This window comes from Pinus tabuliformis, chromosome 8 (assembly GCF_031772625.1).
Source record: "Pinus tabuliformis cultivar Carrire ecotype Pingquan chromosome 8, CPIR1, whole genome shotgun sequence".
In the NCBI taxonomy this organism is placed as follows: Eukaryota; Viridiplantae; Streptophyta; class Pinopsida; order Pinales; family Pinaceae; genus Pinus; species Pinus tabuliformis.
In genome coordinates, this window is record NC_142294.1 from 1,294,882,457 (window position 1) to 1,294,907,016 (window position 24,560).

At 34.8% G+C, this 24,560-nt stretch overlaps 2 protein-coding genes across 2 annotated transcripts; both read left to right on the top strand.

Moving 5' to 3' along the window:
* The first annotated feature begins 2,919 nt into the window (after positions 1 to 2,919).
* LOC149240203 (11S globulin seed storage protein 2-like) lies at positions 2,920 to 3,670 on the top strand. The gene is made up of 2 exons (XM_089370103.1): positions 2,920 to 3,277; positions 3,369 to 3,670. Exons 1-2 carry the CDS (start codon positions 2,920 to 2,922, stop codon positions 3,668 to 3,670), a joined length of 660 nt encoding a protein of 219 aa, XP_089226229.1.
* A 6,169-nt stretch (positions 3,671 to 9,839) lies between these two features.
* On the top strand, positions 9,840 to 10,442 carry LOC149240204 (CEN-like protein 1). Its single transcript, XM_089370104.1, has 3 exons — positions 9,840 to 9,880; positions 9,998 to 10,029; positions 10,138 to 10,442. Exons 1-3 carry the CDS (start codon positions 9,840 to 9,842, stop codon positions 10,440 to 10,442), a joined length of 378 nt encoding a protein of 125 aa, XP_089226230.1.
* The last annotated feature ends 14,118 nt before the right edge of the window (positions 10,443 to 24,560 follow it).

Genomic DNA, 24,560 nt, shown 5'->3' on the forward strand with positions numbered 1-24,560 from the left:
CCATCACTCCTTTGCCCATTTCATTTCTTTTTCCCCTATCATTTGCATATGATTCCACCTGCTAAGTAATGCTTTATGCCGGAGTCTCTCCACACTTGTCCAAAAATTCACTATCGCTCAATACCAGGGGTGGTTATCTAGCATATGCCTTCACCTTCTTATGGTTTGAATGCACTACCTTCTTCCGATCCAAAGGTTGCATTGGAAAAGGAATAACAGGCATAGTCTTAGTGCAATTTTCATAATCCAAGGGTGTTGCGGATGGAACCTCCTCGATAGTTACCTCAGAAAACCCACCAACCTCTCTGCCACTACTCTTCTCTCTGCCACAATAGTAGCCTGAATCAACTCTTCTTTGACACATAGGTACCTTCCTACATGTAAGCCGTGTGGCCCATGTTGCCATCCATTGTCGAGGTACAATTTCAGTACATAGTCTTGGATAACCCCCGCTTGAAAATGTAGTCAGAAACAATGTCCACCAAACACCTATTCCATTGTAATGCTGCCTAAAACACTCGCACTTGATTTTACCTGTCATTCTTGACATGCTTGAAAAAGGAGGAGGTAAAGATGAAGCTAAAAGAAGGTCATTTTTTAAAGATATGTTTTGAACACAGGAAAGAAGAAGAGCAAAAAAATGATAAGTGACAATATAATGAGCACTCTCACAGAAAATGTCTTTGGTGTTTCCGCTTCCCGGAAAATTCCATGGTGGACTAGGTAAGGGTTACAATTGTTACGGTCCCTAAGAAACCTCGACCTAAACCCGAGGTTAGAGCTATAGAAATATCATGTTAATTGAAAACAAAACTAGTTTTTATTGTTTTTAATGATTGTGGCTTTGCTCCTTGAACGTTTGGTGAGAGTTTGTTTCTTCTTTACAATCATTGGGGACATTATACTAGGTTGAATTGAGAAATTATTATTTGATACAATGATTGGAGACATAGTTGTAATTGTCATATGTTTGTGATTTGGTCCTTCCAAGTGATGAAATCCAGATACATATTGAGTTTAGTAGAATGTTTATCACAATTCGAGTTGTTTACCTGTCATTCACTCAAATAACAAAATCCTAAATTAGCCTCACTAGCTTCACAGTATATAGTAAATATGATTAAAGATGGAAATTTTTGATGGTCATTATTAACAGTGGTAGCAGTTCAAGGTATGTGGTGATTATCAAACAACCCTTGACCCTTCTATGACAACTTTGGTTTCATCATGGCATTGGTTGTCTAATTCTTTTTTTTTTTTTTTTGTCTATGAGTATTTAAGGTTATTGTTAATGCTATAGGAACCCTTTCGTCAAAATAAGTACCTAATCTCCAAGTTGGTTGGCTCTTTTCTTTCCATCGTCCCTTACTTTCAAACAATCTGTAAAAACCTTTTGATCTCCAAGTTGTTCATAATCTGAATGTTGTATTTGATTTTGAGTATAAGTTTTGGTCACAATTTGAATGTTGTACTTGATTTTTGAATACCAATTTGTGAATGTTGAATTTGATAATTGTTTATTTTCTTCACACCAAAATTGAATTTATGAATTTAGGTTATGGCCAACTTTTCTATTCGAAAGAAATTCTAAGTAACATCATCTTTTTAACTTTATAATTTTGATGATTCACTTTTTTTTCTAATTATAATGGTGACACCTTTTATTCACCGTATTTACAAAATTTAAAAATATTAATATAATTAAATATTTTTATATTAATTAAATATTTGTTATATTGATTTGTAAAATAATTAAAAATGAATATTGGTTTTATAATATCATAATGTTTTAGTGATAAAAAAGAATGTTAATATAAAAAAAAAAAAAAAATTAAATATTTTTATATTGATTTTTAAAATAATTGAAAATAAATATTGGTTTAATGTCTCATGTGAGTGATAAGTTCTATATATAATTCGTAATTTTGTATTACCTTACCTTATAACGAGACAATTTTGCATTTACCATGCTTACAAAAATAAATATTAATATTTCACACTATTTACAAAATTAAAACGTAATCAAATATTTTAAATATTTTTATATTAATTAAATATTTGTTATATTGATTTGTAAAATAATTGAAAATGAATATTGGTTTTATAATATCATAATGTTTTAGTGATAAAAAAAAATATTAATATAATAAAAGAAATTAAATATTTTTTATATTGATTTTTAAAATAATTGAAAATAAATATTGGCTTAATGTCTCATCTCTAAGTGATAAGTTCTATATTTAATTTGTAATTTGTATTCACTTTACTTTACAATGAGGCAATTTTGTATTTACCATGCTTTCAAAAATAAACAAAGATTAATATATTTATGCTGATAGGTGTTCTTATTATCAGAATTGGCGAGTTAATCATTTTCTTAATTAATCTTTTTGATGGGATGGCCTGAATTCAAAGATGCCAGTATATTCTTGTAGTCTCCACTAGATCAATGACTGAAATTAAAAGCCATAACTTCCTTGCATATCTAAAAGAGGTGTTTAAACCCTACTTAAATTAATTTTTTACCAAATGAGATTAAAATTTTATTGTGCCTCTCATTTATCTCCACGTATAAGGATTAACAAAAATAATATTAAAAAATAAAATAAAAAGAATATGAAACAATATAGGATGGAACAACAATTTTCCTTCCATATGCGCAACCTGACAACATGCAGTTATCCCATCATTAATCATGAAATGCTTGACTGTTGGCATTCTCCCCCACTATATGGGATTAGAAAAAATGATAAGAAAAAATGAAATTAAAAAATTAATGCCAAAAAGCGTTGAAACTGATGTCTCTTTGCATTTTGAAACGTATGAAACCAGGTTATTCGCTCATAATTATACACTACACAGGCACTGGATTGAGTAAAAGCAAGCAGCAGTCCGTCGAGCAAAACCTTTGGTTCCGAAATGGAGCGAAGGATGAGAGTGGGATCAGCGCTTCTGATGCTCTACTTTTCATTTCTTCTTATTTCGCTATCCCCTGTCACTGCCCAGCGAAGAAGAGGCTTTCGTTATGGACGGGAGGAGGAATACCGGCATGATGAAAGATCATCAGCATGTCGGAGGCTGCAGCGGCTAAGCACCCACGAACCGTCTGAATCGGAATCGTTAAGATCGGAAGGTGGCACTTTCGAGTTGTCGAACCCAGAAGACAACGAGGAATTGGAGTGCGCAGGCGTTGCCTTCTTCAGAAAGACGATCGAAAGGGGCGCCATGTCGCTGCCTCAATATCCCAACGCCCCTCTGCTGCTTTATGTTCACCGAGGTACTCTAATAATACAACTTCTTTCTGTATGTCGCATGATTCCCTAAATTTGTTATTATTATTATAATTGCTTCTATATGTGCATGTGCAGGTGAGGGCAGACTGGGCATTGTGTTCCCGGGGTGTCCGGAGACTTACAGAGAAGACGAATCTTCGTTTCAAGGGCGATCAAGGCGCAGGTCAGAGAGACGAGGGGAAGAAGAGGGCGAGGAAGAAGAAGACTCAAGTCAGAAAGTGAGGCGAGTGAGGAGAGGAGACGTAATAGCCATATTTGCAGGAGCAGCCTACTGGTGTTACAACGATGGCAACGAGCCTCTCCAAATCTCTGTACATGATGTCAATAGTTATCTCAATTATCAGACGATTATATCTGTTAGATCAGAGCATACATAACACACAGCGGACTTATACTTAGAAACTTAGACGGCAATAGCAGAGAATAATTCATAGAGATAGACAAATGGAGAAACAACAAGATTACTCAATAAAAAACAACCAAATAGATAAAACAATCACTGGAGAATAGAAATCACTTTGCATTACATAACAAGCTTGGGCCTTGGCTTGCTTTCCTTGGCCAGAGAAATTACAATTTATAGAGGCAGAAGAAGGATCTAGAATCCTGTGTGTGATTCAAATGGAGATCTGAAATGATCTAGAAACCACTGGCAGTGTAGGAGGTTCTAGAATCCTGCATGTGATTCTAGAAACTAATGGCGGTGCAGAAAGATCTAGAATCCTGGAGATCTAGAAAGATCTAATCTGGAATCATCCGTGAATTTTGCTTCACACTTAACATTCTCCCACTTGAAGCCAAATAAGAGTCATCAAGTCACACCGAGTCCTACCATGCCTCTATATAACTCATGTTTATTTCGTGGTAGAATCTTAGTGAGCATATCAGTAGGGTTCCTATCTGTATGGATATTTTCCAAGGATAACTACTCTTCCTCCAACACATGTCGGATCCAATGGTACCTTAAGTCAATGTGCTTGGTTTTTGTATGAAATGCTGGGTTTTTTGCCAAGTGAATGGAACTCTGACTATCACCATATAACACATACTTGTCCTGCTTTATTCCTATCTCTCCTAGGCATCGCTGCATCAACAACATCTCTTTACAAGCTTATATTGCAGCTATGTACTCTAATTATATTGTATAGAGAGCTACTATTCTTTGTAGCCTTGACACCCAAGATACTGCTGCACCTGCAAATGTATACAAATAACTTGTAGTGTACTTTATGGTACCCATATCTCTAGCCATATCCGCATCTGTAAATCCTTCAATCACAGTCTTATCATGACCAAAACATAAACAAAAATGACTAGTACCCTTGAGATACCTTAAAATCCATTTTACTACTTGCCAATGTTGTTTGCCTGGATTGGTAAGGAACCTGCTCACTACTCCCACTGAATATGCAATGTCTGGTCGTGTGCATACCATGGAATACATTAAACTGCCAACTACTGAAGCATAAGGAATTTTGCTCACCTCTTCTTTCTCTTTTTCATTACTAGGACATAATTCAGTACTCAGCTTGAAGTGGGCCGCACGGGGTGTACCAACTGGCTTGGCATCCTTTGTATTAAACCTGTCAAGCACCTTCTTGATATATTTTTCCTGTGACAACCACAACCCTTTTCTTTTCCTATTACGCATAATCCACATGCCCAATATCTGTTATGCTGGTCCCAAATCCTTCATTGCAAATTTGCTACCCAAATCTTTCTTCAACCTATTGATCTTATTCTTATCATGCCCAACAATCAACATGTCATCCACATATAACAATAATATGATATACTTTCCTTGATCATACCTCTTGATATAGACACAATAGTCAGCTTCCAACTTCTGAAAACCATGTTCCAACATGACTGAATCAGATTTCTTGTATCATTGTCGAGGTGCCTGCTTCAACCCATCGAGACTCTTCTTCAACCTAAAAACAAGGCCTTCTTTGCCTTTTTCTATGAAGCCTTCTGGCTGCTCCATATAAATTTCTTCCTTCAATTCGCCATCAAGGAAAGTAGTTTTTACATCTAATTGTTCACATTCTAGGTCTAAAGCAGCAACTAGACCAAGAATGACTCTAATGGATGACATTTTAACAACAGGTGAAATTTTTTTAGTGAAGTCAATACCTTCTTTTTGGGCAAAACCTTTCACCACTAGTCTTGCTTTATACCTCTCTTTCTTTTCATCACCTTCATGCTTAATCCTATACAAACAATGTAAACTTTGAAACGGGAACTGATACTGTTACCCGTTTTGTAGAGGTGGCAAAAAAATGACCCGATTTTCAAAAGTGTTGATGCAGAATACACATGTTTTTTTTAGAACATGGTTTTTGGAACTTTAATTTTTTTCATGTGCATTAAGTTTTAGAATGGTAGTGAATGGTAGTGATTTTCATCCCGATTTTAAAAAGTGAGTATTCTGCATCACACCCTTTTTTTAAAAGACCTATTTTTTGACTTTAAATTTTCTAGTATGTGAAATGTAAAAAATTATTTTCTAAATTTGATAGTTTTTGAAGTTGTCATTGTATTCATATTTTCTTGTTCTCTATCTTAATTTTTTTTTTTTTTTAGTGGGGTTTTTATTGTTTTGCGTTTTTAAATTAGAAAGTCGATAGTTTGAATTTTAGATAATCTACATATTTAGACATCCTTAATTAATTTTTCAATCTACATGAAATAATTGTTTCTAAAGAACAACATTTTTTAACAATGGACATAAAAAATAACCATTTTTAACATAAATATAACAAAAAAACTACACGTTTTGATAATTTTTTGCTAGAATTAACATGTCAAAATCACACTTTTTATACAAAAATATTAACTAAAAAAGGTCAAATAATAGTTTTTTTTATGAATTTCATGTCAAAAAAATAATAATAACAACTTTTTTTTTTCAAAAAATAATAATTAACTTAAAAATCAATGCGAAAATCACAGTTGTGCTCTCTCTTTCTTTCACATACCAGACTCTTGATGGAAATTTCACCTCTTTTGAACTTTTCCAATATGTAGCTGTTGGTGAATTTGAGTCTTTGGGCTAGGTGTTAGTAACTTTTGTATAGAAACCGCTCAATATCTACAGAAACCCGCTAGTTGGGTGGCCAATCTATTGTTGTTGTGGTCACTCTTTCATTCATTTGACTGGGAAGCTCCCCAGGCATAAAAGCGGACCACCTAGACATGGAAAAAAAGTTTCGAGTCACATTGGTAAAGGTTGTGCCATTAGATGCGAGTCGCAGGCCAAGCCTGCTCCAAAATCTAATGTTATTTTGTTTCCCTTCTGGGCGGGTGGCGACCTGTCTGTGTATGTAATCTTTCTTTTTAGTAATAGAATTTTGCCTCAGTTTACAAAAAAAAAACCTTTAAATGTTGTTGCTCGTATTAGGAGGTGGAATAAGGTGGAATTCCTCTATCATTTAATAGTGATCTAAATTTGGTCTGGGCTCACAATGTATGGCTTTGAATGGTGTCGCTCCGTTTCCTCTAACTTTCATGTCCATTTAATCCATGATTATGGTAATTGGTCAAATTAATAGCACACTCTCTATTTTTTTTTTACGTTCAATCCACTATTATGGTAGTTGGTATGAAATGGTGCAGACAAGGTTTCTCTCGAATCAATGGTGCGATTACTAAAATTGATTTTTATCAATTATTAACATTGTTATAATTATCACCCATCATTGTGTGACGAAAATTATCCGTGATCTAATCACACTTATATAAAATTAATGCAACTCAAAAATCCTTGAGTACGATTAGACAATTGAGATCAAATTTAGATAATAAACTAAAGCAATGTGATTAAAAATACCCACCCTTGAAAAACATGAAAGCTTAGACGACTCTTAGAGTGGAATCTGAAGGAGATTATTTCGGAGAAAGAATTCTTTGGACGACAACCAATAAAATGGGAATGACAGATTCTACAAATTTCTATAATGGAATCGTGCTCGAGGCGGCTATCCTCAGCGTAGCAGAAGATCGCTCCGGGGTGTGGAACAGCTGAGAGGCTCGCACTTTGTTTACAGGTCTCCCCCCACGTCTAGGTAGTGCACTGTCGGTAGCCCTGGCCCGAAATATAAAAAATTATCATTGGAACTCTATCTTTGGTCAAGTCAAATAACAATTAGATTATTCATTGACACGTAGGAACTGTATTTATTGCGAAACATTTTCCCAATATCATTGGCTGTCATGCACAACATACATTCTTCCTCTCACGGTCATCTGAGAACACTAGAAAAATGTAACAGTGAAACTTCCTGTCATGCCTGCCTGCGTTGAAACGACTGTTTAAAAACTCACCACTAAGGCAGCTTACATTGAAAATTCGTTCTAAAAGTTTTCCACACATTAAAATATGTACGTTAATAGCAGCGGGTCGATTCCGGGAATCGACCCGCCGCCGGTCGGGCGGGGAGGGGCGGCCCGGGGGTGGTGCTGCGGGCGCACAGCGCCACCCCCGGGCCGCCCCCCGCCCCGCCCGACCGGCGGCGGGTCGATTCCCGGAATCGACCCGTTTCCACACATTAAAATATGTACGTTTCTTTAATGTGTTTTTTACGTTATACTTAACAACACCCGTCAGACTGAGATTCTCCTCCTTCTACTGCTTCATTCTACAATATTCGGGTTTCTGGTTTGACCTTCCTCTTCCAGATTACTAACGATGGATGTGGACGATTCAGTATGCTCATTATTTTGTTTCTCGTCCTCATTTTCATACTTGATGTTGAAAAAAAAAGCACCCAACGGTGATCCTAGGCCATTAGCACGACCGAATGCTCTGGTACAGAAGTTCTTGCGCGACATGGGTGGAGAGATCGACTCCAATCCAAGAATCTTGAACAATGTCAAAACTAGCATGCGAGCACCCGATCTTGGAGGTTCATAGGTAACCAGGACGGTCGGCGGTAAAACTAATATTGCAGCACAAAGAAACAAACATATTCGTGAGAGTTGCCATTACCAACGACATTCTGTGTCGACAAATTTGAAGGTCAAAACAAGGAACGCAATCTTGATACCTATTCCGGCGGAAAGGAATTGCACACTTAACTTGCACAACGTAGCGATTAACAAATTAGTATTTGTTATTAAGAAATTAATTAATGGATTATGCGCACCATTTTATCGAAATTTTGTGTTGAGTTCAGGCGGGCGAATTATAACATACAGGTGAAGATATTCGCCTTCAGGAGCGTCAGGATCCGTCATAACCTGCTGACAGTTTTATGAAAAAAAATAATAATATGACTTTCAACTTGAGGAAATACAAATAAGTAAAGAAATATATTTAGTAACACATTAATTAAATTGGGAATTAAAGTTACCGATGCTACTAAACACAGGTTGGAGGAGGTTTGCTGTAAGTGTACATCTAAAGGATCGATTCCGTGTTGAACATCGATAGGCGGGCGTTGGACTTCATCAAGGGTTACCCTCTAATAGTGGAGCATGTATGCATTAAACATTAGAGCATCACTGTAATAATGCTATAACATTGGAGGCATTTATATGTATAACGTTGGAGGAATTTGTCACAATGCTGGAGGCATGTGTGTATTAAATACTGGAGGAATGTATTCATATAATGTTGGAGGCATTTGTAATAACGTTGGAGGAATTTGTAAATGTCGTTGGAGGAATTTTTAAATGTTAGAGACATGTATGTATATAACGCTGGAGGCATTTGAAATAATGTTGGAGGCATTAATGTTACATCGTATTGTAAACCGTGTATTAATAACATTTCCAGTGAAATGTTTCCAATATATTATTAACACTGCCAACTATTAACACCAACACTCTTTGTAAAAAAAAAACAACGATAATACTAATGTTGCTGTAAAAGTTACATTAAATTTTTTTTCCCGAACACTGTCCCAATGCTATTGTGGATGTCATATTGATGTTCCATAAATTATTACGTTGCTCTATAATTTAATGCTAGGAAAATTTCATTAGCGTTGGGCAAATGATTAATGATAAACCTACTCCAGCCACACCATTCAATACAGAAGAGACAACGTTGCTCCAATGCAATTTATCCATGACACAATAATAAATTACCATGGTTCATGTAGTTTCATTAGGATTTGTATTTCCCTTGCTACTTTAACGCTACTAGGGCACAAAATCCTAATTTAAAAAAAAAAAACAACTCAACGCCAAATCACCAATAACACTGCTCCAAAGGAAATATGTCTACGCTGCCTTTGATTCGTAAGTCTAAGTTGCTGCTTCAAAGGGAATGTGTTTCTTCCTTACTTTGTACGTTGCTCCCATACGCTGGTTTATACCTGGGTTTGATGAAGTCCAACGCCCGCCTATCAATGTTCAACACGGAATCGATCCTTTAGATGTACACTTACAGCAAACCTCCTCCAACCTGTGTTTAGTAGCATCAGTAACTTTAATTCCCAATTTAATCAATGTGTTACTAAATATATTTCTTTACTTCTTTGTATTTCCTCAAGTTGAAAGTCATATTATTAATTTTTTTCATAAAACTGTCAGCAGGTTATGACGGATCCCGACGCTCCTGAAGGCGAATATCTTCACCTGTATGTTATAATTTGCCCGCCTGAACTCAACACAAATTTTCGATAAAATGGCGCGCATAATCCATTAATTAATTTCTTAATAACAAATACTAATCTGTTAATCGCTACGTTGTGCAGGTTAAGTGTGCAATTCCTTTCCGCCGGAATAGGTATCAAGATTGCGTCCCTTGTTTTGACCTTCAAATTTGTCGACACAGAATGTCGTTGGTAATGGAAACTCTCACGAATATGTTTGTTTCTTTGCGCTGCAATATTAGTTTTACCGTCGACCGTCCTGGTTACCTATGAACCTCCAAGATCGGGTGCTCGCATGCTAGTTTTGACATTGTTCAAGGTTCCTGGATTGGAGTCGATCTCTCCGCCCATGTCGCGCAATAACTTCTGTACCAGAGCATTCGGTCGTGCTAATGGCCTAGGATCGCCGCTGGGTGCTTTTTTTTTCAACATCAAGTATGAAAATGAGGACGAGAAACAAAATAATGAGCATACTGAATCGTCCACATCCATCGTTAGCAATCTGGAAGAGGAAGGTCAAACCAGAAACCCGAATATTGCAGAATGAAGCAGTAGAAGGAGGAGAATCTCAGTCTGACGGGTGTTGTTAAGTATAACGTAAAAAACACATTAAAGAAACGTACATATTTTAATGTGTGGAAACGGGTCGATTCCGGGAATCGACCCACCGCCGGTCGGGCGGGGCGGGGCGGCGCAGCGCCACCCCCGGGCCGCCCCGCCCCGCCCGACCGGCGGCGGGTCGATTCCCGGAATCGACCCGATGCTATTAACGTACATATTTTAATGTGTGGAAAACTTTTAGAATGAATTTTCAATGTAAGCTGCCTGAGTGGTGAGTTTTTAAACAATCGTTTCAATGCAGGCAGGCATGACAGGAAGTTTCACTGTTACATTTTTCTAGTGTTCTCAGATGACCGTGAGAGGAAGAATGTATGTTGTGCATGACAGCCAATGATATTGGGAAAATGTTTGGCAATAGATACAGTTCCTACGTGTCAATGAATAATCTAATTGTTATTTGACTTGACCAAAGATAGAGTTCCAATGATAATTTTTTTATATTTCGGGCCAGGGCTACCGACAGTGCACTACCTAGACGTGGGGGGAGACCTGTAAACAAAGTGCGAGCCTCTCAGCTGTTCCACACCCCCGAGCGATCTTCTGCTATGCTGAGGATAGCCGCCTCGAGCACCATTCCATTATAGAAATTTGTAGAATCTGTCATTCCCATTTTATTGGTTGTCGTCCAAAGAATTCTTTCTCCGAAATAATCGCCTTCAGATTCCACTCTAAGAGTCGTCGAAGCTTGCATGTTTTTCAAGGGTGGGTATTTTTAATCACATTGCTTTAGTTTATTATCTAAATTTGATCTCAATTGTCTAATCGTACTCAAGGATTTTCGAGTTGCATTAATTTTATATAAGTGTGATTAGATCACGGATAATTTTCGTCACACAATGATGGGTGATAATTATAACAATGTTAATAATTGATAAAAATCAATTTTAGTAATCGCACCATTGATTCGAGAGAAACCTTGTCTGCACCATTTCATACCAACTACCATAATAGTGGATTGAACGTAAAAAAAAATAGAGAGTGTGCTATTGATTTGACCAATTACCATAATCATGGATTAAATGGACATGAAAGTTAGAGGAAACGGAGCGACACCATTCAAAGCCATACATTGTGAGCCCAGACCAAATTTAGATCACTATTAAATGATAGAGGAATTCCACCTTATTCCACCTCCTAATACGAGCAACAACAGTTAAAGGTTTTAATCCAAACAAATAACATTAGATTTTGGAGCAGGCTTGGCCTGCGACTCGCATCTAATGGCACAACCTTTACCAATGTGACTCGAAACTTTTTTCCATGTCTAGGTGGTCCGCTTTTATGCCTGGGGAGCTTCCCAGTCAAATGAATGAAAGAGTGACCACAACAACAATAGATTGGCCACCCAACTAGCGGGTTTCTGTAGATATTGAGCGGTTTCTATACAAAAGTTACTAACACCTAGCCCAAAGACTCAAATTCACCAACAGCTACATCTTGGTGTGCGTAAAGAACCCCAACATTAGAGGAATGGGGATTACTGATACAGTTTAAGGGGCAGAGGAAATGGAGCGATGCCACACCATTTAACTCTGCGGTTGATTGTTTCCTCTCCATTGTTTACCCACTATGATTGCTTCTCTAAATTAGATTAACATAGTTGATAGCTATTATACATACATCTTCCTTTTAACAAACAAAACGTAGTGATAACCGGGATTCAGAACGATATGCAAATGGCTATTGTGAGGTTTCTTTTGGCAATCTTAGGCGTTATTTCAATTATAAGTTTGCAAGTCTTTTCAGGTTTATATAGTATGTAGAATTGATTTCATTTTATGTGGGGCATGTCCATTCAAAATTTGGTTTCTTTGGGCAATCTCACAGGTTATTTCAAGTATAAGTTTGCAACCTTTTTAGGGTTTATATAGTATGTAGAATTGATTTCATTTTATGGATCTGCACGAAAGCTGGGCCAATTCTAACGTACAGATCCATTTATTCAAAGTTTGTGCAGAGGAATTTAATATTGCTCCAATTTGGCCCAGCTTTCGTGCAGATCCATTTATTCAAAGTTTGTGCTGGGTGTTTATATGATTGTGAAATTGAACCGATATTATGAATGGTTTAAGATCTTTGCTCAGGTTTCCTGCAGATATATTTATTTGATTTAGTTTTCCATGGTTGCCTGTCTAGATCTCATTGTACTGCAAGGCAAACTCTTTTTTTTGGTATTTGTTTATTAGCCGCAGCTTATTTCACAATCATTTTGCTGTGATACAGTATCAGTGATGAGACTAAGGAGGTTGCACAAATATCTAAATCTTAATTTGAATCAAATTTACACGGCGTGAGATCTCGTGATATATTTCCGTACATCTCTCCTACCGCGCACTGGAAAAGGACCTCCAAATCCATCAAGATGAATGACATGAGGCCAAACCTCAAGCCAGAGGTTAAACCTGCCAAAAAAAAACCAACACCACAATTATAGCGATATAAATCCAGAACTATATGCCCCAACATTCTTCGTTGACCACCATTTTACTAGGGGTAGGGCGGGGGGTTAGGGGGTAGGGGAGGTAGAGAGGAACTCTTCGCTTCAAGATGACAAAGATTCTGAAAAGGTTGTTACCAGAAGGAACAGTGTTGACATGGGAGTCTGCTGAAACCAGTCGTAGATTTAGAAGACTTTTGAAACCTAGAATGTTGGGCATGCATGTGAACTCAGATGGGGCACTAGTTGATGAAAGAGAAGAATGTATGCATCGTATCTTCAAATAAAATTAATGTTTTCCATATTTTGTTAAATGAGAAGTTATGAAGCATTTTTATGTTGTTGGATTATGTCTTAAGTATGATAAATTTTATTGTTTAAATATCTACAATGCAATATCAAATTAGAGATATAATGTCTGTTTTATTCAGTGTACAAATAAAGACTTTTGAATTCATTCAGTGATATAATTTGTTCATAATGTCATGTTTTTTTAGTTTTATAGTTGAAAAAATTTCAATTTCTTTTGTATCTAGCATGTTGTGGTTGAAAACATGTTAAATTTATACTTAGGAAAGAAAAATGATATTCTACCAGAAACATTAATGTGTTTTTTCCTTAAAATTTAACTTTGTTTGAGACATAAAAAATTGGTTTTATTATCATTTTCTAAAAAGTATGAAAATTGACCCTAAAAAAAAAATCATTATTCCAGTATCAACACTTTCATTCTGAAGCTATATTTTGCAGGAAAATTTCGTAGAAAATTTTGTAGTCACTGCCATTTTTAAAACAGCCGCAAAATTGACACCTAAAAAAAAAAACATCGTTCCAGTATACACACTTTTCATTTTGAGCACTGTTTTTGTGGTTTTTTTGGGGGTTTTTGGGCCAGAGTTCCCGTTTTGAGTTTATAGTTCCCGCTTCAAAGTTTACATTGTTTACACCCATTTGTTTTGTAGAGCCTTTCTACCTTTGGGGAGGTTTACCAACTCCCAAGTTTTATTTTCCTGCAAAGAGTTCATTTCTTCTTCCATTCTTTACTGTGCTCGACATTACAAGCTTCTTGAAAACAATTAGGTTCACCTTCATCAGTCAACAAAATATAGTTTGAAGGAGGATATACCTTTGTGAAGGCTTATGAGGCCTAGAAGATCTACAAACCCACTATGGTGGTGCATTGTCAGGTTGAATCTCTTGTAAAGGTTCCTGCAAGATTCCTTCTTCTTCTTGTTCATTATTTTCCACTTGTTGTTCTTCATGCTCCTGAATTTGTTGTTCATTTTCTTGTATTGGTGGTATGTTCTCCTACTACTCTTCAAAATTCTCAATAAACTTCTTGAACTCCAACTCACCTACAGTCCTCTTGAACATTTCTGACTCTTTAAATATAACATCCCTGCTTCTAATAATTTTATGTTTCAGTGGATGCCATAGACGATAACCAAGATCTTCATCCGCATATCCCAAAAAAATGCATTTCATAGATTTATCATCTAGCTTGGTTCTATTTTCTTTGGGAATATGTATGAATGCTTCACATCCAAAGATTTTCAAGTGAGAATAATTCAAATTCTTACCAGTCCAAACTTCTTCAGGGATACCGCAATCCAAGGCTGTAGTTGGAGATCTATTTATGAGGTAGCAAGTGGTCTTGACTGCTTCAACCCAAAAATTCTTCTCCAAACCAGAATTGGACAACATACTTCGCACCTTTTCCATAATGGTGTGATTCATCCTTTCTGCAACACCATTTTGTTGAGGAGTACTAGGCACAGTCTTCTTATGCTTTATGCCAAACCTGTTACAATATTCTTTAAATGCATTTGAGCAATATTCTCCACCATTATCTATTCTTAAACACTTCAGCAATTTGTTAGTCTCTCTTTCAACAGCAACATGGAATTTTTGAAATATTCCAAACACTTCACTTTTATTTTTCATAGGATATGCCCAAACTTTCCTGGATGCATCATCTATAAATGTTACAAAATATGATGCTCCTCCTAACGACTTGATGTTAACAGGCCCAAACACATCCGAATGTACCAATTCTAACACATTTTTCTTTTTGTCATGGCCACCTCTAAGGAATTAAACCCTTCTTTGTCTACCATATATACAATGCTCACAGAGATCAAGATTGTAGGATTTCAAACCCGGCAATAAATTTTTACCAATAATGATTTTTAAGCCCTTCTCGCTCATGTGACCCAAACGCTTATGCCACAAATCTGCTAAATTTCCTTCTTTTGTGACAATAGCCAAATCTGATTTTCCTATCGGTGTATTCAATGTGTATAATGTCCCTGTCTTGGGTCGTTTGGCCATGACCAATGCACCTCTGCTAATTTTCTAGCCTCCTTTTCCAAAGCTTGTTGAATAACCTTCATCATCGAGTTGTCCCATACAAATTAAACTCATGCACATTTCTGGTACATGTCTGACCTGTTTCAACAATATATCTTGTCCATCATTCATCTTGATCTAGACATCTCCCATTCCAACAATACGACAAAAATTGTTATTCCTCAAATGCACTCTACCATAATCACTGGGATTATATGAAACAAAACTATCTTTGCATGGGGTTACATGGTGAGATGCCCTAGAGTCAAAGATCTAATCAAAGCCACTGCTAGATGTCTATACACATGCATCCTCTACTAAAACAGTAAACACCACATCACCATATGTGGCTACAGCAGTAGTCTCACCTTCATTTGTGCTAGATGACTTGTGATTTGTACTAGATGGTTTCTGATCCTTTTGTCCTTTCTTCCAGAATCGACATTCTTTCTTCATGTGCCTGGGTTTGCCACAATGAAAGCAGATGATCCTTACTCTCCTTTATTTTTATCAGCCTCTCGATATTGATCGCCCTTGCCAGCGTCGATCCATTCTCCTACCACGATCAGCTAGAGCTAGAGCCTCTCCTCCCTAGCTTTCCGCAATTGACTTGCGTCGCAGTTCCTCATTCATTAAACTGCTGCTGACATCATCAAACTTGAGGGTCCCTGTAGTTGTTGAAGTGCTCATAGCTACAATTAAATTTTCACAGCTGTCTGGCATAGAAAACATTAGCAAAATAGCTCTAATTTCATCATGTAAAATGATTTTAACATAGGCAATTTGATTAGTAATAATATTAAATGCATTCAAGTTCTTAGAAACTGAAGCACCCTCCTTTATTTTGAGATTATAAAGCTTCTTCATCAAGAACACTTTGTTTGATGTTGTGTTCTTCTCATATAGATCATGGAGCTTCTTCCATAATCCTTTAGCCGTCTTTTCTCCTGACACATTGAAATAAACATTCTTTGCTAAATATTGGCGGATTGTTGCAATTGACTTTCTATCTAGCTTATTCCACTCTTCATTTGTCATTGATGAGGGTTCCTTTGTTGTGCCCTCAATCGGCAAATATTGATCCTTTAAAATCAGTATATTCTCCATCTGTGATTAACATAGGGAAAAATTAACGCCGCTCAACTTCTCCATATCTACAATTGTTGTCTCCATTTTCAATCAAATTCACACCCCAAAACAAAAAAAGCTCCACTTAAAAATAAAACTTTAATTATTACTCTTTAAAATTTACTAATAATGACCTTCCTCCTTTTAAAATACCCTTTTCAAAAATTCCTGCTCCTTTTTAAAATATACTTTTCAAAATTCCAACATATAATTATATATGCTTTATAATAAATATAAAAACATATATAATTTTTTTTGACATTTTCACATTTCACACATACATATGTTGGTTTGAAAAAAAACTTCACGTATACGTGACAGCTTGATGTAAGAAAAACTTACAAACACCACATTTTAATTGATGTAAGAAAAACTTACAAACACCACATTTTAACTCCAAACTCCATGGATCTCCACTTTTCAAACTCTAGCAACATGTTTCAACATAGATCCACGACCTTGTTTTTCTTGCAACAACTATCTTTTAGTTCCAGCGTTCCTCAGCTATTTCCTAGACATACCCTTCAACAACGCCAAGAGTAACAACCAATGTTTTAACAAACGTTCCCAGAACAAGGCGATGGCACTAAGAGACTTGCACCATGGATATTCAAACCATGCTCTGATACCAGTTGTTAGATCAGAGGATACATAACTAACATCAGACTTATACTCAGAAACTTAAACGAAAATAGCAGAGAATAATTCACAGAGATAGACAAATGGAGAAGAAACATGATTACTCAATCAGAAAGAGCCAAATACATAAAACAAACGCTGGAGAACAGAAATCACTTTGCATTACATAACAGAATTGGGCCTTGGCTTGCTTTCCTTGGCCAGAGAAATTACAAATTTATAGAGGCAGAAGAAGGATCTAGAATCCTGTGTGTAATTCGAATGGAGATCTGAAATGATCTAGAAACCACTGGTGGTGTAGGAGGTTCTAGAATCTTGGATGTGATTCTAGAAACTAATGGCGGTGTAGAAAGATCTAGAATCCTGGAGATTGAAAAGATCTAATCTGGAATCCTCTGTGAATTTGGCTTCACACTTAACAATATCAATGCCAAATTTAGATTTGTCAAAAACAGAATCACATTCATAAAATTTAAGAAGAATAGTTATGTGGACAAAGAAAGACACCTCAACATGTGGACGGTTACATTCAATGGGATCGGATGTCACTAGACATGGACATCAAAATGATTCATTTCATAGCGGCCAAGCATGCTCTAAACCAGGGAATTTCAAGAAACCCACGTCACCAGCAGGAACAAGAGCAGGCATGGCCAAGGTAAATGTAAATTATTGTGCTCACAATAACCTTTAGTCTTTTTGGAAAGTAACTAATTTGATGATCAAGGCATTTGAACTTACATTTCCTACAATGGTGCACGGTGCTCAGCGAGCGGCATCAATAGAAAGCATTGTACCCGGAAAGGCTATAACAAAGCCTAATTCGATCACTGATCATGAAGCCAATATGGGAAGCATTTACCCCAATGCGGATGTAATTAGATGCAGTCAAGACTCCCTGGAGAACAATTCGCAAGACAGGCGCACTCGAAAAGCTAGCATGGTTTCTACTTTTGATTGCGAAGTTACTCTGCAGTTCTTTTATTCACAAAATCTTTAAATGTACATATTGATGGTAATCGCCTTTGTTAATGTGTTGGTGCAGGTGAAAGAGCCAATTTACCAGAACACAAAACGTCTCAAGTCTCAACTGTAAAGATTGCCAACTCGGAGAAATCCAGATCCACTGCGATGACCGAGTGCAATATTGCCAAATTCTGTCACGAGCAGCCCAGATTCTATCATTTGCGCAACTTTCTGGATTCGTAGGAAATTTTTACTTGAAACTGCTTGCAGTTCTCTATTTTCCGATGTGTATACTTCGTTGGCCTACTGCAGACTCCTAGATGGAAGAGTCCCGGCCCAAATTCATTACTTTGTAGGATTGCATTTTAATAACGTTTGAAGGTGGATTACATTTTAATAATGTTTGAAAGTGATCTGTTTCTAATAAAGGTCGCTCGAAGCTAACTTTGGAAATGAAAATTCTCTTACCCCTGTATTTTGAATTTCCAAATATGTTATTACTGTGCTTATACTTTATCATAGTCACTGTTTAAAACCCAAAGCAATGGCCAAACAAAGTTGTATTATTTCATCTTGAAAAAAATATAGTAGTTACTTCGACAGCTCGAACCTGGACCATTATAGAGAAGAGTGGAAAGGTTATGGGGTCCGTGATTGTTATTGCAATGCCAGGTCAGAATGGAAGGAGCCTAACATTGGAGTATTAGAATCGCTGATAGCGATTTCTGATAATCCATGTACTATCACATCGAGGTTATTGGATCACTATGTTATTGCTCCGATCCATGTGAAATTGTCGACAGCGATTGCCGATAAATTCGTGTGTATTGAGATCATTGAACAGAACATGGAGGGTGGCACAGGTCGATGCATTTACCCCAATGCGGATGTAATTAGATGAAGTCAAGACTCCCTGGAGAACAATTCGCAAAACAGGCGCACTCAAAAAGCTAGCATGGTTTCTACTTTTGATTGCAAAGTTACTCTGCAGTTCTTTTATTCACAAAATCTTTAAATGTAGATATTGATGGTAATCACCTTCGTTAATTTGTTGGTGTAGGTGAAATAGCCAATTTACCAGAACACAAAATGTCTCAAGTCTCAACTGTAAATATTGCCTACTTCGAGAAATCCAGATCCACTGCAATGACCGAGTGCAACATTGCCAAATTTAATGACGAGTAGCGTAGATTCTATCATTTGCGCAACTTTCTGGATTCGTAGGAAATTTTTACTTGAAACTGCTTGCAGTTCTCTATTTTCTGATGTGTATACTTGGTTTGAAACTGCTTGCAGTTCTCTATTTTCCGATGTGTATACTTTGTTGGACTACTACAGACTCCTAGATGGAAGAGTCCTAGCCCAAATTGATTACTTTGTAGTATTGTATTTTAATAATGTTTGAAGGTGGATTGCATTTTAATAACATTTGAAAGTGATATGTTTCTAATAAAGGTCACTCAGAGCTAACTTTGGAAATGAAAATTCTCTTACCCTTCTATTTTGAATTTCCAAATATGTTATTACTATGTTTATACTTTATCATAGTCGTTGTTTAAAACCCAAAGCAGTGGCCAAACCAAGTTGTGTTATTTCATCTTGACAAAAATATAGTAGTTACACTGACAACCCAAACCTGAACCATTATAGAGAAGAGTGGAAAGGTTATCGGGTCTACAATTGTTATCGCAATGCCAGATCAAAATGGAAGGAGCCTAGAATTGGAGTGTTGGAATCGCCGATAGCGATTTCTGATAGTCCACGTACTATCGCATCGGGGTTATTGGAGCACTATGTTATTGCTCCATTCCATGTGAAATTGCCGACAGCGATTGCGATAAATTCGTGTGTATTGAGATCATTGAACACAACATGGAGGGTGGCATAGGTAGATTTTGATATTTCCTGGCCGTCTTTCAATTTTAAAGTAAGCAGAAGGTTGTTGGATATTTCTTCATGTTCCTTCAATTTAAAAATAAGGAAAAGGTTCATAAGAATAATTAAAAAGATAAACTTACCTCGACAAAATTATCTTTATTTTTATTAAATCTCGATAATTTTATATTTTTTATTAACTTTTTCTCTAAATGTAAGTTCCTAAGAATAATTAAAAAAGATAAACTTACTCCACAAAATTATTTTTAATTTTATGAAATAGTGATCATTTAATTTTTATCTTTTTTTCTTTAAATATAATAAAAAATCTGAAAAACATATTTAAATAGTATTAAAAGTTCTTCCATGATGTTGAATATATTTAAACATTTAAAATTACAATTTCATTAATGCAAACTCTCTATTTTATTAACAATTTTAGAACATGATATTAGTGATTATTAAAAAAAAAAAAAACCAAAATCTATGATTGAACTGAAAACGTAAATATGGTTGTGGAAAATTTCCAGAAATTCGTAACATGCTTTTAGTGATGGTTGTTTCAAAAAATCCAAAAATCCAAAAATGTAAATATGGTTGGAAAAAAAATGCAGTAAATGCAAAGATGATTTGGAAATGCAAATATGATTGCCATGAAAAATCCAAAGCTGCTAGAAATGTAAATATGATTGTGAAAAAAAAAAATCCAAAAATTGTGGAAATGTAAATATGGTGGCCAGGAAAACAAATCCAAAAACACTGGAATCCAAATATAACTACCTAGAAACATGGAAAATCCAATTAAATTACATATGCAATATGCAAGTAAAGCTTTTTAAGGTGATACGAATACAATTTAATTAATAAAAACTTACAGTGTCATCATTAATTTCATAATTGAATTATCTTGTAAATATTAATAATAATATTTTAAATATTACTTACCTTATATTTCTAAATTTATGTCTATATTTTATTTGATTATAAATTAGTATATATATATGATTAAACAAGGCTATATAGTAGTTAGTACTTGTGGTTTAGCTTAAATATAACTCAATGAAAAGAAAAAAAAAAACAAAGACAAAGATTTCATTACAAAAATAATTATCATATTAGACTATAGAATATAAAATTAATTAAAGATCTTGTGTATCTATTAAATTATACATGTCCATATTTGTGAAATAGTAATTTTGAAGCTTACTTTTAAAAATTTATAGTTTCACTAAAAATAAATTTTAGAATGTAAAGTGGGAAAGAACAATACAACATTATAAATATACATGGTTTTGAAAGAGTTGAAAAACATTAAAAAAATTGATCTAAATTGGAAAATAACAACACATTATAAATATATGGATTCCAAGTTGTAATTATAACACATAAAATTTTGAAATATTACATTAATTTTGTCTTTATTAAATATAGAAATGTTAAAATATGAAGTGTATATTAAAATTAATCAGAAAAAATTGGATATGTATCAAATTATCCATGTTCATTGTGAAACAACAAATTTTGAAATGTAATTGTAAAACTTATTTTTATTAAACATAGAAATTTTAAAATGTCAAGTGGAAAATAACAACAAAACATCAGTTAATAAATGATAAGTATCTATTTTAGAAAAATATTAAATATTGAAATATAATTCTAAAATTTATGTTTGTTTAACATTAAATTCTTAAAATGTAAAGTAGATTAAATTTAATTTGAAAAATTATAGATATCAATACTAGTGAATGAGTAAGCTTTGAAATATATTTGTTAAATAATAATTTTTGAAATGCAATTCTAAAAAAACATCAAAATATAAAATAGATTAAAAGAATAAATTGAAATAGATGATGAATATAATTAGAAGAATAAATTATGCATTCAATTATAGATCTCCAATAATAATATTCGTAGCATTTAATTGACAAAATTAAAATTATTAATGGCATTAACATTATTATTATAAATAATATGATCAACATTTAATATTAAAAATAATATTAAATTTTTTTAATTTACAATCTTATGTATTATTATTATTATTATTATTTTAATTTATTAATATTATTGATATTATATTAATTAATTATTTAATATAATATACCATCAACAATAATAACATTAAATATTAATAAAATTTTAATATTAAGTTTTAATATTACTTATAAATGTTAGATATTAGGCTTTTGTGATCCATATTCTAAATGAGAGTGTCTTTTGGATTAATCACATTATTAGGATTTGGTCGAAGTTTTGAACCAGCCAATGTGGATGAACCACATCTAATATGGATGAACCACATTAGTTGGTTTGAAATGTCGACCAAATCCTAATAATGTGATTAATCCAAAAGGTACTCTCATTTATTTAGAAATATTAATTTTATTTTTAATTATTAATATTAATATTAATATTAATTGATACGGATATGGATATTAATATTACTTTTAGTATTATTAATATTTAAAAATATTAATTTTAACATTAATTATTAATATTAATAAAATTAAATAATATTGTCATGGTCAACCATGGTCAATAATCATCGTGACATTGTCATGAACATTGTCTTTTACTCTAATGTCACATTATGAAAGCCATGGTCATTCATGGTCAACCATGGTCTAGTGTTGCATTGTGACAAAGATGTCTCTATATGAAAATCAACCATGGTCCTACGTCGCAGTGTGACAAATACTGTCTCAATATTAAAATAAATCATGGCCAACCATGGTCCAACGTCGCATTATGACAAAGATTATGGGAATATGAAAATCAACCATGGTCAACGATGGGAAACCATGTTTATTTTAGGGTTTATAATATTTATTCAAACGTCACATTGTCAGATAGATTTTATATAAAAATCAATGATTGTCAATTATGGTCAACCATGGTCAATATGAAAATCAACCATCATCAATCATGGTCAACCATGGTCCAACATCACATTGTGAAAGAACTGTCTGAACATGAAAATCAACAATGGTCAACCATATTTCAACATCGCATTTTGACGAAGATTGTCTCAATGTGAAAATTAACCATGGTCAATCATTGTCAACTATGGTCAACCATGGTCAATCATCGTCAAGCATGTCCATTCAAGGTCAAACATGGTCCAACATCACATTATAAGAATTATTGTCTCAATATGAAAATCAGCCGTGTCAACCATCTTCAATCATGGTCTACCATGGTCAAATGCCACATTATGACAAATATTGTCTCAAATGAAAATCAATCATGGTCAATCATGGTTAACCATGGTCAGTATGAAAATCAACCATGGTCCAATGTCCCATTGTCACAAAGATGTCTCAATGTGAAAATCAACCATTCTTAATCATGGTCAACCATGGTCAATAATCATGGTCAGATTGTGATGAAGATGGTCTCTTGGTCCAATGTCACATTATGAAAACCATGGTCATCCATGGTCAAACATGGTACAACACCATGTTGGGACAAGGATTGTCTCAATATGAAAATCAACCATGGTCATCCATGGTCCAACATCACATTACGACAAATATTTTCTCAATATGAAAATCAATCATGTTCAATCATGGTCCAACATCGCATTGACAAAGATTGTCTCAATATGTAAATCAATAATGGTCAATCATGTTTATTTTAATGCTTATAATATTTTTCTTAGGGTTTATTTTAGTCTTTGTAATATTTATATTTGGGTTTACGAATGTTGGGTTTATAATATTAGTCCCTTGGGTTTAATATTATTCCCTTGCATAATCCCTCAGGTTTTAGTATTAATCCCTTGGGTTTATTGTTCATTTGGGTTTATAATATCAATCCCTTGGGTTTATTATTCCATTAGGTTTATAATATCAATCATGGTAAACCATTGTCAATCATAGCCAATCATGGTAAACTATTGTCAATCATAGCCAAACTTGTAGATCTTCTCTGATCCATATCTCCAACCCAGTCAGCATCAACAAAGCCACGAATATCCAACACTTTGTCCAATCTTGGTCTTTCTTGGTAGCACAAACCATAATCACTAGTGCCACATAAATACCTAAAAACCCGATTTGCTGTTGTCCAGTGCCCCTTCCCTGGTTTTGAAATAAACCTTCTCAATACTCCCACTACATGTGCAATGTCTAATCTAGTACAGGCCATTGCATACATCAGGCTACCAACTACACTTGCATATGGAACACTGGACATGTTCTCTTCCTCTTCTTTTATCTTGGGACACTGTTCAACAAATAACCTCACACCTACAGGAATAGAAACCTTCACTGGTTTGATATCCTGCATATTAAACCTCTGCAATATTGTCTCAAAATACTTCCTCTGGTTTAACCAGAGCTTCCTCTTTGCACGATCTCTTTTAATTTCCATGCCCAAAATATAGTTTGTAGCACCAAGATCTTTCATGTCAAATTTGGAGGACAATTGGGTCTTCAAATCCTGGAAAATTTCTTTGTCATTTCCAACCAGCAACATATCATCCACATACAAGACTAGATAAAAAACATAGTCACCAATTAATTTAAAATACACACAGTGATCTGCTTTGCTTCTGGTGAAGCCAAGTCCCCATATAGATGTATCAAATTTCTGATAACACATCCTAGGTGATTGTTTTAACCCATACAGAGACTTCTTTAACTTGCA

Excerpts from the sequence above, each read along its gene's own strand:
- LOC149240203 (XM_089370103.1), top strand. The coding sequence starts at position 2,920 with ATGGAGCGAAGGATGAGAGTGGGATCAGCGCTTCTGATGCTCTACTTT. Across the intron at positions 3,278-3,368 it reads GCTGCTTTATGTTCACCGAG|GTGAGGGCAGACTGGGCATT; the intron begins GTACTCTAATAA and ends GTGCATGTGCAG.
- LOC149240204 (XM_089370104.1), top strand. The coding sequence starts at position 9,840 with ATGACGGATCCCGACGCTCCTGAAGGCGAATATCTTCACCT. Across the intron at positions 9,881-9,997 it reads GAAGGCGAATATCTTCACCT|GTTAAGTGTGCAATTCCTTT; the intron begins GTATGTTATAAT and ends TACGTTGTGCAG. Across the intron at positions 10,030-10,137 it reads ATTCCTTTCCGCCGGAATAG|TTTTACCGTCGACCGTCCTG; the intron begins GTATCAAGATTG and ends CTGCAATATTAG.